Source organism: Neoarius graeffei, chromosome 19 (assembly GCF_027579695.1).
Source record: "Neoarius graeffei isolate fNeoGra1 chromosome 19, fNeoGra1.pri, whole genome shotgun sequence".
NCBI lineage: Eukaryota > Metazoa > Chordata > Actinopteri > Siluriformes > Ariidae > Neoarius > Neoarius graeffei.
Genome location: NC_083587.1, coordinates 21,567,890 through 21,585,139, shown reverse-complemented (window position 1 = coordinate 21,585,139; position 17,250 = coordinate 21,567,890). Strand labels below are relative to the sequence as shown.

The following is a 17,250-nucleotide window of genomic DNA, read 5'->3' as shown; positions in this document are numbered from 1 at the left end:
GCATTTTGGGGGCACTAGATTCAAAGATTTCAGTAAAGTTCATTTATTCCCAAAACAAGCATACTTTTTTTTTCTTGAAACAAGATGAACTGCATTTGACAAATGTCCAAAATGTACGTACTTGTTTAAAAAAAAAACGTGTTTTATTTTCAAAGGTGCTCCAAATAAGACTTTTCCAAGACATTTTGTCTATGGAGCACTTGCATGTGACATCACAGCCGATCCAGATTGTGACAGACGCCATCTTGTCGGTCAAACGCCATATTCCGCCTTCTACTTCTGGTTCTGCTTTTACTTCTACCTTTTCTTCTGGAAAACCCTACTATATACAATTCTACTACAACGGCTGCGGCTACAAGCTCTCCCTACCTGTGCACGGTTTTTATGTTTTTTGGGTGTATTTTTGCGTGTTGTTCGTCTGTACCGGACTTCAATATCCACTACAACCGTATGGACTTACTGGACATTGGTTTCCAGCAGAAAATGACGGTTTGTAGCGATTTCCATCGCATGCACAACATTCCGGACGAGATAGCGAGACCAGCGGGGTCTCCGTGGATTGTTATCGGAAGCAAAGCGAAGGAGGCGGCGCCGGGAGCGGAAGCAAAAGCGAGGCTGCAGAGCCGGCCTGTTGACTAAGCTCAGAAAACAGCCACTCAAACCTCCACTGCTAAGCCTCTACCTCTCCAACGCCAGATCCATGTAAACAAGACGGACGATTTGGAATTACAGCTGGAATTACCTTATTCTATTCTATAATCGGCTGGTCAGTGCATCTAGTATCAGTACTAGTAATACTTAAGTGACTTACCCATTAGGGTTGGGCGGTATCCAAATTTTGATACCTTTAAACCGTCTCTGTGTTTTCCCGGGGTATACGGTATTACCGAGAAAAAAATATTTTGTTTTGGCCTACTGTGTAACGTGCGCCTATGCCTCAAATGTACTATTTAATAGCAGCATAGCGAATTGTGTGCATTGTGGTATGGATTAAGCAGCAAAGCGAATTTTGTGCATCGATGAATGGATTAAGAGATATTTCAAAGCATCACGCAACTCTTCCTTCATCTTGAAAATAGCATTCAACTGTCGTTTACACATGTCTGCGTTGAAACGCCATTTGCAGCACTATTTCACCTGCTCCATCAAAAAAAAGTACACGATGAGCAGGATCATACCCTTTCAAGCATGGGAAATAAAAAAAAGAAAGAATCAACCAACACCCAAGTCCGTTTAGACTGCGCGATAAACCATATTCTTCAGCGCAAATGAGGCGAACCTAATTCAAATGCGCGATAGCTGCACAAGGCAAAATCATATGGGCCCACGTCATGCCATGGCGGGGAAATTAATAATCAAATGGCCTTACCTTGCTTAAAACGTTGTCTTGATCACATAACTCCTTACAATTATTCCACTTAAATCCATACGGTTTAACACACCCAACAAAGATAGCAAGCGCATTGCTAATTCCCACCAGAAACCCAACAGTTTACGCTACGATGTTTTCTTCCGTTTCTTCAGTAGATGACATTTCAAACGTTTATTACCCACATCCCAAATGTCATACGTTAGCCTATATTATTTTACCTTGTTGTTACTCATGTAACCTACTCAAAACACAACTCATTGGAGATCTCGTGGGAGTGGAGTACCCCAGGCTATGGTGTGCCTTAGGGGACATATTAGATTTTTTTCGATTTTGCGCGGTCATTTACATTATTGCTGGCTCTTCCTTTTCGTTTGGTTTGAAACCAAAATGCTGCCGCACTGCCGATGTTGTATTTTTTTTTTTGCCACTAACTCGTTATCTTGACTTGCCATCTTTCAACCGCGGTCTCAGTCTCTTTTTTTTTTTTTTTTTAAAGATAGGACAGTATAGAGAGACAGGAAATGAGCGGGGGAGAGAGAGACGGGATCGGGAAATAACCTCGGGTCGGAATCGAACCCGGGTCCCCGGATTTATGGTACGGTGCCTTAGCCATCTGAGCCATGACACCCCCGGTCTCAGGCTCTTGCGAAGCTTTCTGTCAGACTCCAAAATGTCACGCAGGGTTGCCATGGTAACGACATAAACAACCCTGCACGCGATGAAAACTTCTTTAGGAAATTGATAGAATTAGTGAAAATACGATCACACAGTTATTCGGGATGATCTTCAATTTATTATTTTATATTATGACCTCATGTACTCCATATTTATTTAGATATTATATATTTTTTTAAAATGACGGTAATGAGACCGATACCGTTGGTACTTTTGGATACCTCGGGATACCTTCTTACCGTAATACCGCCCAACCCTATTACCCATCCAATGAGGATTCTTGTTTACAAGATGCCACATCTGAGTCGCTGACAAATCCTGAATTTCTGTAAAGATAACTGTCCAGAGATTTATAAGCACGCAGTGCTTCACCACTGAACAGCGAGGGAAAGTTAATGAGGTAATTATACACGTCCGGGTATTCCGCTGGCAGTTCAAAATCCGGTCGTGAAAACTCCGTCCGGAAAGCCATAAGGGTCACTAATCTGTAGATTGTTTATTTTAGACATATATCTAGTTATCTGTTCATTAGAAAAATGAGCCGTGTAGTCTGTCGGTTGAAATTGATCCATTCTGTACACGAGTGCAGCAATATTCAGCGGTGTTTTTGACCGACAAGATGGTGGCTGTGTACTTTCCGGTCACGTGACTGCAAGATCTCTATACAAGATTTTCAAGATGGACTGTCTAAAAACTAGCCTTTCTAGCTAAATGAGGTTTTGCTTGTTGGGCAATTATGTCTTATAATAAGGGTGGCTAGATGTTTTGACTTGAAAATAGACAAACTTCCTAAGATTTTTATTTTTTGCAGTGTAATAGCATTTTCTTAACCATATAAGCACAGTCACATTTGTATGTATTGTTAAAGGTCTTTTTAATTTACAGAAACTTGCAAGGAAGCAGTGGTGTCAGGATGGAAGAGAAGCGTAAATGAGTGCATGGGAGAATTGTGAATGGTCAAATGGGCATTTAGTGAAATGGCATTTTAGAAGTGTCTCATCTCATATAAGGTTTCCAAAAGGCGTCTCAAATATTTGAAACGTGTACTTAACCTCAAGCCCAAATCGACTCGGTATGCTGCTGGAAGCCACTTCTTCAGGGATGAGTGTGATGTTTATACAGCTGCCTCTGGTTCATGTCATTTACTTAGAGATGATTCCCTTGGAGCTATGCTAACGCTAACACAACGCTGTCGGAGAACAAGGTAGCTCATTGAGTTGTGTTTTTTTTTTTTTTTTTTTTTTCTCTGCTAGGGTTTTATTTTCAAGGTTGAATCTGGACAGAACAGCTGTAAAATCAAACCAGCAAATCTCACTAGTTAGTGTTGGTTTATTGTGGCAGATGTAGTATCAGATTTTCATTGCCTGGAAGAACATAAGGAGAGGATTGGAGGAAAGGGTGCTTGATTGCATTGCTCTTAATAAAGTGCAAATCGTTATTTTTAACCTTCATCCTACCAAGTGGGGTCCATCTGGACCCCGCACCTATATGTTTGTTTGCCATTTTAAAAATACGTGACATACTGCCTCACCGTTTTATGAATTTGTCGGAATTTATGTCTTAATTAAAACACTAAAGCACCGGAAGATCAGCTTTTTGCATTGTGAAGGTATAATTAATTTGTTACTGGGGTCCAACCGGATTTATGTCTTTCATTTTATAATTGAATAGCACACTGAAAGTTAACTTCTTTTATTTCTTTTATGTTCCGTAATGAAACTACCAAGGCATTCCTTCTTGGGGTCCGTGTGGACCCCACTGCTGCAATAAGCACAGGCTGCAAAACAAAAGCCCTAAATTATTTTACAATTACTTTTTTGTTTTAAATTCTGTAAGAAAAGACCTAAGTTGTAATCCAGAATGTTTTACAGCTGCATGAGCTGCAAAAATCATGTATATAATGCCAATTTTTTTTGTGGCGCTATAATTTGCTACATGTATGCTAGTTATTGCAATATTATTGCAATGTTATTGCATTTATAATACATCATTGATATTCAGCCATAGTGGATTTTGTTCTTCAATAAAGTTATGTCTGTTTGCTGCATTGAATTGGTTCTTACTGCACTGATTTCAAGGTATTCCCTCCTGGGGTCCATACGGACCCCGCCTGGTAGTTTGTGTATGTAAAATTGGCTGGTAGGATGAAGGTTAAGTGTGTTCTTTATGCCTTGGGCCCTTTAGTGTATTGCTGTTATTAATACAAGATGTTCTGAACAAAACTTATCTGGTGATTGTCTTTTATAAGCTTTAATTTTAAAGAAAAGTATTGGGGTCCAAACAGACCCCACATAGTAAGATTAAGGTGTAAAATAGCATGGTAGGATGAGGGTTAATGAATTTCTTCTCGTACTTATAAAAGAATAAAGTTCAACCTACAGTAATCTATATGAATTAGTGACACCCTTAGCAAGTACATCATTTTGGCAAACAAAAAAATGCACACAAATATTGAAATTTTCCACCCAAACATCATGAGGAAAATATCCTCGTAAAAGTTTTTCTTTTTGTAAATAATCTGATCTTTTTCGCAAAATGTTGGGAGCAAAATCAGTGACCGCCCTAAATAATAGTTAGTATAAACACAAGCAAGTTGCAGTTTAAAAAAAAAAATTATCAGAAAGTCTGTTATTGTTTTAGACTAAAAATGGTTCAAGCTGTAAAGGATCTCAAAAATGTTCTGCCTGGAAGGTCATCTGTGGTTGGTTGAAGAGAGCAACTGGACTTGCTTGAAGATTCTTGAAGACGTTTGGCCTCTCATCCAAAAGGCTTCCTCAGTTCTGTCTGACTAAAGGGAGTATCAGGTATTTATCCTTTTATGGATCATCATAGAATCCGAATCAGAATCCTGATGGCTGCATTGTAGGTGGCCAATAAAAGACGTCCCAGACCCCCACCTCTGTTCAGTGATGGCCGTTCCAGGTTGACAAAAATGAACGATCCTCTCTGGCTAAGATGTCTGCCAGTTTTCTGGAAGTCCTCAGAGAGGATCATTCATTTTTGTCAACCTGGAACGACCATCATTGAACAGAGGTGGGTGTCTAAGACATCTTTTATCAGCCACCTACAATGCAGCCATCAGCATTCTGATTCTATGATGATCCATGAGAGGATAAATACTGGATACTACCTATTTTAGGTGGTGTTTACATTAGACCATATCCGTATCGTTTTCGTTGCGGATGCACTGTCCGTGCACATTCAAACGCCGGGAAACGACTCCACAGGCGGAACAATTTGAATCCACCAGGGCCCACGTATTCAACCCAGTACGTATCTGATCCGGTGCTGTGTAAACATTGAGGAACGAGGATACGCAGTGCTGAGCTCTAGCTGACGTCATCATTGGACAACGTCACTGTGACATCCACCTTCCTGATTCGCTGGCGTTGGTCATGCCATGTTGGTCATGTGACGCGACTGCTGAAAAACGTCGCGGACTTCACTTCCTGCTATTTGTCGACGGAAATACAGCATGGAAAACATGGACAACGACGGTCGCATTGTAGTACCAGTACCGCCGATAACAGACTGGCATACTTCATTTTTTACAACGACATTTCATATTTACTTCAGTTTTAAACAAAGACATATTTCAAATGTGTACCTTTTTGACATCTCCTTCGCATGAGGGAAGTCTTTCCCACTTGCGCGGGCATCCTCTGGCATCCTCTGGTAGTGGTCCAAAAAACGGCCCAGTATGTCCCCATATTTTGTTTGGACACTTTCCCAGTCCACACCCTGAGCCAACACCGTTGTTTCACAATCCAATGTTACGTTTAGTAACAATTGGACCTCGTCGTCCGTCCATGAAAAAATGGTCTTTAGGCTTGCCATCCTTCCACTTGCAAGTGGTGAGTGACTTGCGCATGCCCGATATGCACTGGGATCATGTGACGTGCCGTCTAATTAGTCATGTGATTAGCGTATCCGTGTATTGGCGTTGCTGTGTGCATGGGGAACGGTTTTGTTGCGGGCACAGAAATTGTGTGTGTACGCGAATCGTTTTAAAAACGTTAATCTGATGATCCGCTGATTCGAAATAATGTAAACAGGGCAGTCAGACAGAACTGAGGAAGCCTTTCGGATGAGAGGCCAAACGTTTTCAAGAATCTTCAAGCAAGTCCAGTTGCTCTCTTCAACCAACCACAGATTACTATGTACCTGGATGACTGAGATTCTTCACAGATATGCCTGGAAGGTCCAAGATCCATCGAAGTGTCTCCAATCTTATTTTTTCTCCATAAGGGAGGTTTCACCAAATAAGAAATGTTGAGGCGCCAATAATTTTTCTTTGTTTTGCAGGAAACAAATTGCACAATGACCTTTATCGCTACAATACTGTGTTTAAATAAAATATACCGCCCCTATATGTTTAAGCTCTAAATATTAGTCATTGCATAAATACGTGTCCTTTAATGTCATATTTGCATTTGTGCTTATTTTTCTTTGAGTGTGAAAATAGTGATGGATAATCAAAATATGACAAACAATCCTGTGTCCATATTGGTCCTATTTCTCTTCTGGATAGCTGTCATTTCAAAACGAGGAATATAGGTAAAACCTTCGATTCTGTCATTTCAGAGATGATCTCCGTCAATATAGGTTTATGCAAGGCTGACACTTGCACGATTCCGTGGCATGCATTGGCACGACTCGAGTCGTGCCAGTGCGCAAACTAGCCGTAAACTGGCGTGAAGTGTGCGTAAACCCGTCGTGACTGCGTGCCATGTCGGGACGAGAATTTTGAAATGTTCAAAATTTTGGTCACGACAAAATTTCGCGACCGGGTCGTGAACTATGTGCAAACTGTTTGTGATCTCGTCGGGACGATGCGGGAGGATGCGTGCCAGTGCGTGGAAGTGCGCGCCATGCCACGACTGTCACGAACTGCCATGAATAGTTCACGAACAGCTCACGTCAAGTTCACGAGTAGTTCACGACATGTTCACGAATTGGTGCGCGTCGCAGCGTGGCCGTGCCTTCCCACTGACACGGTCACGCATTGATGGCACGAGCAGTTCACGACTAGTTTACGCACTTCACGAACAGTTTGCGCATGGCACGAGCAGTTCACGACGAGTTCACGAGCAGTTCACAACTACTGCGCGACAGTGGCGCTCGCGTCGGTGCGGGGGTATATATAGGGCTTCCCGGACACTTCTCGCCATTCGCAATTTTTTTTCTTGCTTTTTTCTTTAATGTCTTTTATTTTCTATTCCTTCATGCCTTTTTTTTGGGGGGGGAGTTTCGTTTCTTTTATTTCAAAAATGGAACAACTGTGGATGCAGCTCATGAAGCTACTACCATTCTTTCTTGCCAAGGGACAGCACCAGCAGGGGACATGTAGTAATGTGACAGGTAGTCTCGCTGATCCTTTGCATCCTTCTGGGTATGATGGCCGGTTAGAGGCAGCAGCCCCTGCAGGTGTCGGTCAGTCCTCCATCCACCAGGGATCAGATCATGTGTGTCCGGATCTTCGTGGTCCACTTCTGAAATTGCGTGTGGGTATCTGATGAGGATGAGGTTGTGCATGACACAGGCGTGCCCAAGTCGGCACGACACCGTCCGAATTGCGCAAACTCGTCGTGCCAATGCGGGAAGTGCATAAACTATGCGCAAACTATGCATGAACTCGTCGTGCCAGTTCGTGAATGTGGACGGGCACGCATTCGTGAACTATGTGTGAACTAGTCGTGAACAGTGCGGGAGCCTCCCAGTTCGTGCCCCAAAATGGCACGACTTGCCACAACAAAATCGTGGCCAAAAGTCATGCAAGTGTCAGCCTTGCATTAGACTATTTACTTCTCGTTTCTTCTCTCAAGGCTTTTTGAAAACTGAACGATGGAGAATAATCTACTTTGTTCATGTTTTTACACCCATTTTGTATTTATCATGAACTAAATACCAGGGAATGAGCTGAAGAAACAAAAAAAACAATAAAATAAAAAAGTGAAGAAATCCTTAATTGACTGATGTAGGTTTGTTCTCAGAGGAAAGTCAATGGTAAGCAGGCAAAAGTATCCAAACACTAACTAACTAAAATTTAAGAAACCTGAGTGATAATTTTGGAATACAAAATCTATGAGGTGCAAGACACCAATTCCAGCAGAAATGTAAATTTGCAAGAACGACAAAAACACTACTGAAAAACAAGAAAATGCAGGCTGAGCATTACATAACGTACACTCTGGGCTCGAAAGAAATCAGCCCAAGCCTTGCTCCTTCACACCATTGTGCGCTTTCCTTATGGCCACTGGTGGTCCTGTTGTTCTCAGAAACAATACCGTGCTCATGGTGTGCCTTGTACATCATAATATGCAAGTTGTAATAACTTAATTTCCCACCTCAGGATGGGGAGAAGAAAATGAACACCTCCTGTGAAAGCATGCACTGCAAAAAATAAAAATCTTAGGAAGTTTATTTGTCTATTTTCAAGTCAATACATCTAGCCACCCTTATTATAAGACATAATTGCCCAACAAGCAAAACCTCATTTAGCTAGAAAGGCTAGTTTTTAGACAGTCCGTCTTGAAAATCTTGTATAGACAAAATGTCTTGGAAAAGTCTTATTTGGAGCACCTTTGAAAATAAAACAAGTTTTTTTTAAAACAAGTAAGTACATTTTGGACATTTGTCAAATGCGGTTCATCTTGTTTCAAGAAAAAAAAAACAAAGTATGCTTGTTTTGGGAATAAATGAACTTTACTGAAATCTTTGAATCTTTCATTACACTCGAGACCAGACAAGTGCCTTCAAAAAGGCTATGAGTGAGTGGAGGACAAGTTCAGTGGTTTGTTTTTTTTTCCCACCCACTCGTGAGGGTTTTTTTTATGTGTATAAGGGGTTTACAAGATCAGGCACCAAACAAAAAAACAAACAAGCAAAAACAAATAGTCAGTGCCCCCAAAATGCACTGTTGCTTTGGCGTTGTGTAAGCACTGTAAGTCAAAATGCGTAGACGTTTGGGTCACCTTGCATATCCTAAGTTTACTGCGACTGTTTTCTCAGTCATTCAGAGTGAGCTCCTTCTAGATGCTGTACAGACTCTAGACCAGACAAGTGCCTTCAAAAAGTTTATGAGTAAGGCCATTATTAAAAAATGTTCTGTTTCCGGTCCACCGGCCGGGTGAGTGCCGTTTGTGCGGGTGAAATTTTTTTTTAAACGCCGGTTTTTCGACTTTTTTTTTCGGCTTCGTAAATCTAAAATCGAACTTGACATTTCCGCATTCCCAGAGCTTTCCACTAAGGCTCATACTAGCCAGCCATGACAAATAAGTAGCCAGCCGGGGGGGAAGTCAACACAAAATAAACTCCTGTGCATGCAGTTCCCAGGATTAAATGTATTTTCCACAGACCATTTATTTATTCACTTTACTCAAATACAAAATAAAATGGCAGTAAATCTTCTTTCTTTTCTTGCGTATTGCATCATGAGGCGTTCCTGGCTTGTAAATCTCTTATTTTCGGTGCATGACACATTCACGCAACTGTGCGTGCGCCGAGTGCGCGCGCACACTGCATGTCGGGGCGCGGATGAGTTACTCTCCCTTGATCAACGGTTCAGTTTGACATTATTGTCAGTCCGTTAGATAAACATTTAATTTTATTAAAATCAAAAATTAATATTTAGAGCCTGTGGGCTACAAAAATAGTCATTAAAGTAGCCGGCTGGACTTAATTGTGTGGCCGCAGCCGGCGCTTGTGGAAAGCCCTGTCGAATCAGCTCTGCGCATACGCGGCACAAAAAAATGGCAGCCACCATGAAGGAAGGAGATCCGGAGTTTTCAAACATTTGCTTAAGTGTGAAATCGCAAAATGGTATTCTAGCGAACAACAAAATAGTAAAGATTCAGAAAAACAAATCATTCAGTGATCATTTTAATAGTGTAATTTCATCCGAACTCGGCCTAACGCTCGATTTAGAACTACAAAAAGTCCGTGTGTTGGACATTTTAAGTACCTTTGTAAAAGTTTTGCAAATGTTGCAGTCAGCATTTAAAATGCTAACTTAAAGTTTTTGTACAAGTTTCAGTTGATTTAACGGTCATATTTTATTAAATGTGTCTGCTTTTGTAATAAAAAAAAGTACTGAAAGAAAAAGCAAACACAGCATTGCGATTTCTTATCCATCCATATATAATTAAAAAAATAAAATAAAAAAAAAATCCCTCCCTCCCGACTGAAATTTTTTTTGCCCACCTGGTGGACAGGAAACGAAGTTTTTTTTTAAGGATGGCCTAAGTGGAGGGCGTTTTAGTGAGGTCTTTTTGGAATGCTGTGAGTTAAGTTCAGTGTTTTTTTTTGTTGTTGTTTTGTTTTTTTGTGCCTGATCTTGTAAACCCCTCGTACACATGAATAGTCAGTGCCCCCAAAATGCACTGTTGCTTTGGCGTTGTGTAAGCACTGTAAGTCAAAATGCGTAGACTTTTTTTTTATTATTATTATTATAATTTTTCTGGTGCCTAAGGTCCTGGGGAAGTGGAATCTTAAGAGATGTTTTAATGTTTGAATGTTGAAATGGGAAAAAAAATAAACTTGTTGCAATGCTACACGTGTCGTCAACTTGACTCAAGATAGTCTCTGGTCTCATATCTAGAGTATTTTACTAATTACAGGTCACAAAAGGAGAATCTTTTAAGCGAGCAATGCTTAGTTGTAGAATTTAACAATCCTAATATTAGTATATTTATCTTAAATTCAGTTTTTACTGCGAAGACTTTGTCATGAATTTAAGTGAAATACCCTTAAAATGAAATAAATAAAAACGACTTGAATGGCTAAATGTAAGAAGTACGATCTTGTTATAAGAACTATTTTGATTAACTCAAAATAATCAGATCTCGCATAATAAGTTCCCCAATCTTATTTTGGAATTATTTCATCTAAAAACAGGTTAGATTTTTCATCTCACTTTAAGAAATCTTACCAAGTCAAATTTGACTAGTTCCATTGGCAGATTTTCTTTTTCACCGGATTCAAGCAAATATGCTTTGTTTTAATCTTTTATTTCTTCTTTTTGAAAGGCCATTTTTTGCAGTGTATCTTTTGTTTACAACAAACTAGCAGGCTAACATTAGCGATAACTCTAATGTTGATGATTAGTTTCTCAAAACAGCGATTAGTATAGTCAGTGTTCTAGATTCAACCCAGTACCGTGTCCGTATACGAACTGATGGAAAGTTGACGATACAATAAACTAGAATGAAAGTAGAGAAGGCGGACTGTTCACAGTGCAAGCGGCCATGTTGAGTTGACGTCACACCGTAAACCAGGAAGGAACTGGGAAGTGAGAAAAATCTACCTCAAGTTGAAATTTCAAGTTGAGAGAGGTGTTTTCGGTTGTTTGAACAGGTCATGGGCAGGGAATGCAGCATAATTATCTCATCCCATTCTCATCTCATTATCTCTAGCCGCTTTATCCTGTTCTACAGGGTCGCAGGCAAGCTGGAGCCTATCCCAGCTGACTACGGGCGAAAGGCGGGGTACACCCTGGACAAGTCGCCAGGTCATCACAGGGCTGACACATAGACACAGACAACCATTCACACTCACATTCACACCTACGCTCAATTTAGAGTCACCAGTTAACCTAACCTGCATGTCTTTGGACTGTGGGGGAAACCGGAGCACCCGGAGGAAACCCACGCGGACACGGGGAGAACATGCAAACTCCACACAGAAAGGCCCTCGCCGGCCACGGGGCTCGAACCTAGGACCTTCTTGCTGTGAGGCGACAGCGCTAACCACTACACCACCGTGCCGCCCCTGCAGCATAATTATAGTAAATAAAATGGATGCCGGCGGCACGGTGGTGTAGTGGTTAGCGCTGTCGCCTCACAGCAAGAAGGTCCTGGGTTCGAGCCCCGGGGCCGGCGAGGGCCTTTCTGTGTGGAGTTTGCATGTTCTCCCCGTGTCCGCGTGGGTTTCCTCCGGGTGCTCCGGTTTCCCCCACAGTCCAAAGACATGCAGGTTAGGTTAACTGGTGACTCTAAATTGAGCGTAGGTGTGAATGTGAGTGTGAATGGTTGTCTGTGTCTATGTGTCAGCCCTGTGATGACCTGAAAACTTGTCCAGGGTGTACCCCGCCTTTCGCCCGTAGTCAGCTGGGATAGGCTCCAGCTTGCCTGCGACCCTGTAGAACAGGATAAAGCGGCTAGAGATAATGAGATGAGATGAGATGAGATGGATGCCAAAATCTAGCCATTTTTATGCATTTTCCCCCTGAAATAGTTAGTCCTGCTAGCTCATTTTATACCGTTATCAATCAGATCTACCTGCAAGTGTGGCCCACTAGTGATCCAGGACCTCTGAATTAGCTGTTTGGGGGACACGGTTTGAGTAGGACAAGGAGAACGTTATTTGTGCTCGACCTTCTGCAGCGTCGAATGTGTAAAAACCATTCAGCCATTAAAAGGTGAGTGTGCGAGCAAACCTACTGCTGTACTGAAATGGGATGCAGCTGGTGAGCTGTGGGATAAACGGGGGCAAGTTCATACCACACACACTCTCGCACACGCACACTGTGATGCCTACAAATTGGTGGGTTTTCTCTCTGCTAGGCATTCTCCCAGTGCCTTTGGTTTGATTTTTTTTTTTTTTAACAGCTTCAGAGGAAAGTGTTAATGCTTTCAGAACAGACGTTTAACTGTTTCAGTCCTGAGCAAAAGCACTGGCTTCCTTCCTGATTTCCAAAGCACATTTGTCACACTCGATGGCCTTTCATCTTAAATAAAGTGAAACTGAAGAAGCAAAGTTTTCTGAAGTTATTGTTTCCTTTATTTAGCAGACACTTGTGAAAAGAAAGTTCATGTTTGGAGCTGGTTGGTAAGTCAAGGATGATGATCCTGCAGACCTGGAGTTCCACTTGAAGAGAGACATGGAATACTATTGGGGTTCCACCATATGTTTTCAATTTGTTGCGGCTGTGTGGCTTGTTAGCAGTGTCTCTGTCTCTCTCTCTCTCTTAGTCGGGAAGTTGGCCAGCCGATTGTGACCTAAAATGTGCAACAATAAACTGTGATGCTATTTAAGATGTTAAAGTTTTAATAGTAATCCTTAATATCAGTATCCTATTGTTACATGGCTGTGTCTGTCTGATTGGGTGACGTTGTGCAGGTGGACCTCTGGCAGCCCAGCAGCTCTAACCTTATCCACGAGGGCAAAGCGGTGGACGTCCACGTGGGACGAGACAAGACAGCACGTCTCAAAAATCTGCTCAGACGGGCGCACGTTCAGCATGAGTAAGACTTTCCAAGGCTTTCTAGCCTTGCTTTTTTAATAACCGTCCACTTACGTTGTCTAAGATTATTGCAGGCCCATGACTTGGACTCCAGTCCAAGCAGACGTTCATCATTCATTCCATCCATCAATCACTCAGATGTTGGAATATGTGGAAGTTTTTATGTCACTGCAAATTTTTGGCTCAACTTCCCTTCATCTTTTCGTTCAGTGGTTCTCAAAGTGGAGCCTGGGGATCCCTGAAGATGTTCATCTCATCTCATTGTCTGTAGCCGCTTTATCCTGTTCTACAGGGTCGCAGGCAAGCTGGAGCCTATCCCAGCTGACTACGGGCGAAAGGCGGGGTACACCCTGGACAAGTCGCCAGGTCATCACAGGGCTGACACATATGGCCCTTTTCCACTACCCTTTTTCAGCTCACTTCAGCTCGCTTCAGCTCACTTCAGCCCGACACGGCTCGCGTTTTGACTACCTCAGAGCAGCACGACTCAGCTCGCTTCAGCCCTGCTTAGCACCCAAAACTCGCACGGTTTTGGAGTGGGGCTGAAGCAAGCCAAACCGAGCCGAGTGGGGCTAGGGGCGTGAGGAGACACTCCCCTGTGCACTGATTGGTGAGGAGGAGTGTCCTCACATGCCCACACACGCCCCGCGAGCGCGCTGGGATCTGTAAACCCGGAAGAAGAAGAATTACAAATTACGAGAATTTCTGAAGCCTTATGCGCCTCGCCTCATCTATACGCTCTTGCCAGTATCTGTTGGCGTTGTCGGCGACAACAAGCCACAGCACCAAGACCAGCAACACTAACGACTCCATGTTTATTGTTTACTATCTGGGTCGTGAGACTACCGCTTAAAAGATCACTGATGTCACTGTTTGCGCCGCCTAACAACATTACGTGACGTCCACCCACTTTCGCTAACTCCACCCAATGTGTCCACCCACTTCCAGCCAGCACGGTTCAGCGCAGTTGTAGTCGAAATGCAACTCCAACAGCCCCACTCAGCTCGACTCAGCCCAACTCAGCACGGCACGGCTCAGCCCAACTCAGCCGCGTTGGTAGTGGAAAAGCGGCAATAGACACAGACAACCATTCACACTCACATTCACACCTACACTCAATTTAGAGTCACCAGTTAACCTAACCTGCATGTCTTTGGACTGTGGGGGAAACCGGAGCACCCGGAGGAAACCCATGCGGACACGGGGAGAACATGCAAACTCCACACAGAAAGGCCCTCACCGGCCACGGGGCTCGAACCCGGACCTTCTTGCTGTGAGGCGACAGCGCTAACCACTACACCACCATGCTGGCTTTGAAATAAACAGTTTAAAATAAATATTTTACTCTTAACACAATTGGTTTGGTTCTGTGGTTCTGTTTGCTTGGATTATACTTATAAAGTTTATAGGCTGCTTCGACATTCAAACAGGTTCTTGGCTGCAAAAAACTTTCAGTAGACTTTCAGCAAACCTGTTACGGATGCATAAGGTTCAACAGTTAGATTATATTTAATAGTGAGCTTTTCTTTTAGCTACAATGATATTCTTTGTGTGTAGGTTGTTTCTTCCTACAACATGTGCAAAAAGTAAATCCTTGAATTTTACAAATGTAATAAATCCACTTGCACAAAATGATAGTGGTTACTAATGATGAATACTGTAGAGTTGCACCGCAATTTTGCGTGTTAAAAATAGCTTTGTCTCGGAAAAAGAGCGTTCCTGATCATAGTATAATTAATTCACCTAGCATATGGTGAATTTTATCCAAATGAAACTGGCAAGCAAGTCAGAATTCAAAAATTTGTTTAAAAGTACTTCTGGGTTGAAACCTATGATTGATTTTATTAAAATTTTATAAGGACCTGTGACCAGAGTGGCTGATGTACAGCACGGGCGATTGCTCTAAGACAACGAGGGAGGCTCAGCCTCCTCTAAAAATGACGAACATCGTGTAGGATGAATTGCGCTAGGCTTATGTTATAGCCGACCTTATAACATTGCTATTTCAGATCCAGAATCATAGAAATATATGTGCTCAACCCAACTACAGTGCGAAATCATTCCGTTATAACTTTCCCCAGTTCGCCTAATGTGTGCGTGAGTTTTTCCCCCTCGTGACAGCGCGATGCAGCCCGGCCTCAGTGGACTTCAATGGCATTTGGGAGCTATGCGCTTTCAATCTCAAAATGCAAGACGGTTATTGGACAAATACTGCGAAAACGCCCGCCCACGGACTCCGAGCCTCACAGTGGGAGGGACATGGCAGTTTCCGCGAGGAGACTGGTGATTGGTGAAAGCGGACGGATATTTTCTTTGATTGACAGCTCGTTTCAAATATAGACAGGCAGCGGTGAATCTCAGTTCAGTCCCATGCGGATTCGCAAGTGCTGTGGTGTATTGTAAGAGATCAACTTACATTTCGATTTCATTCATTACATACGGTTTCTACCAGCTTTTTTAGTTTGTATATATTTTCATTGTAAATAAAGTGTAAATATAGTGTTGTCAAGTTTGCTATCTTAGTTCCAGAAATTTCGTTTATTTGAGTGACTGAACTTGAACTTGAGGGGGCTAGTCAGCTAGCAAGAAAGCTGCGCACGGATGCCAAGCATTGCTGATTTAATTTTGGCGAAGCCATTTGCCAGTCTTCCTTTCGAGGGAAAAATTAAAATTAAAGAGCAGGGTAGACCAACGCCTCAAATTGACTTGGTGAAAAAGGTAGGGAATAATACTCGTTCCTTTCAGCTCTCCTGGTACGAGAAAGTGAATTGGCTAACAGCAAGCGACCCACATCAACAACAGTAAATAGGCTACTTTAGTAATATGTCATGGATGGACCAAAAATATAGAATATATTTAAAATGTTTATGCTGAGTATATTATATTGGAATATATATTTTTCTGGATATGAATTAAACACAGCTACAATTTGGAAAACATTTTTAAACAAAAACACAGTCGAGAACATTTCACACTACAGACCTGGATTAAAAGTGAAGGGTTATCAAAATTGTCAATAAAACATTTCTCAGTCAAAATAAGTAAAATATAGGGAAAGTGTCATTGAATGAAATGTGTGGCACCCAGCTCTGTAGTGGGGCTGTTAAGCTCTTATTATCAGAAGAATTGTGCACAAAATGAAAAAAGCATGAAACTTTCAGAGTTTGTTCTTGAAGGCATAAGCTTTAATTTGAGACGTGGAGGCATTCTCAGTTTGACCTCTGGGGTCAGCTAGAGGTCATTGACCTCCATGATGGCACATTTCTATGCATGAAATTAGAAAAGGCTGTATTTTAACACCTAAATGTGATGTAAATATAAAATAAATGTGTTTTTCCATGTAACTGGGCATGAAAAAATCATATATAATACTGATATTCCTCTTAGGGGTAACTTCAGGGGTCAGGTAGAGGTCATTGACCTTTGAAATTTGAAGTTTCTATGCATGACATTCTAGACGGGTGTATCTTAGGATCTAAATGTGATAGAAATGTGAAATTAATGTGTATTTCCTTGTTTCTGACCATGAGAAACCCATTTTTAATATTGGTATTACTCTTACAGGTCATCTCTGGGGTCAGCTAGAGGTCACTGACCTCCAGCATAATGCATATCTACCGTATGCACGAAATTAGAAACGGGTATATCTTAGGTTCTAAATGTGATAGAAATGTAAACTAAATGTGTATTTCCATGTTTCTAGCCATGATAAACTAACTTCTAATACTGATATCATTTTTATAAGTCACCTCTGAGGTCAGCTAGAGGTCACTGACCTCCACGATAATGCATTTCTAAGCATGAAATTAGAAACAATCTATCTTTGGATTAAAATGTGAAATACTGTAAATGTAAAGTAAATATATGATTCCATGTTTCTGGACATGACACAACTCATTTCATGAGGCAACACATAAAAAGAGCAATGTACCAGGCTAATATATGGAACCTTGCTTTGGTT

The 17,250-nt window shown here is 41.8% G+C and overlaps 1 protein-coding gene across 1 annotated transcript in view; it reads left to right on the top strand.

Annotated features, from left to right (window-relative positions):
• The window catches only part of cpa6 (carboxypeptidase A6), a 99,773-nt gene that overhangs the window by 38,034 nt on the left and 44,489 nt on the right, over positions 1-17,250 (top strand). Inside the window, exon 3 of the mRNA XM_060899861.1 lies at positions 13,166-13,290. Within this exon, the coding sequence (XP_060755844.1) occupies positions 13,166-13,290 (125 nt within the window). The remainder of the gene's footprint in view (positions 1-13,165; positions 13,291-17,250) is intronic.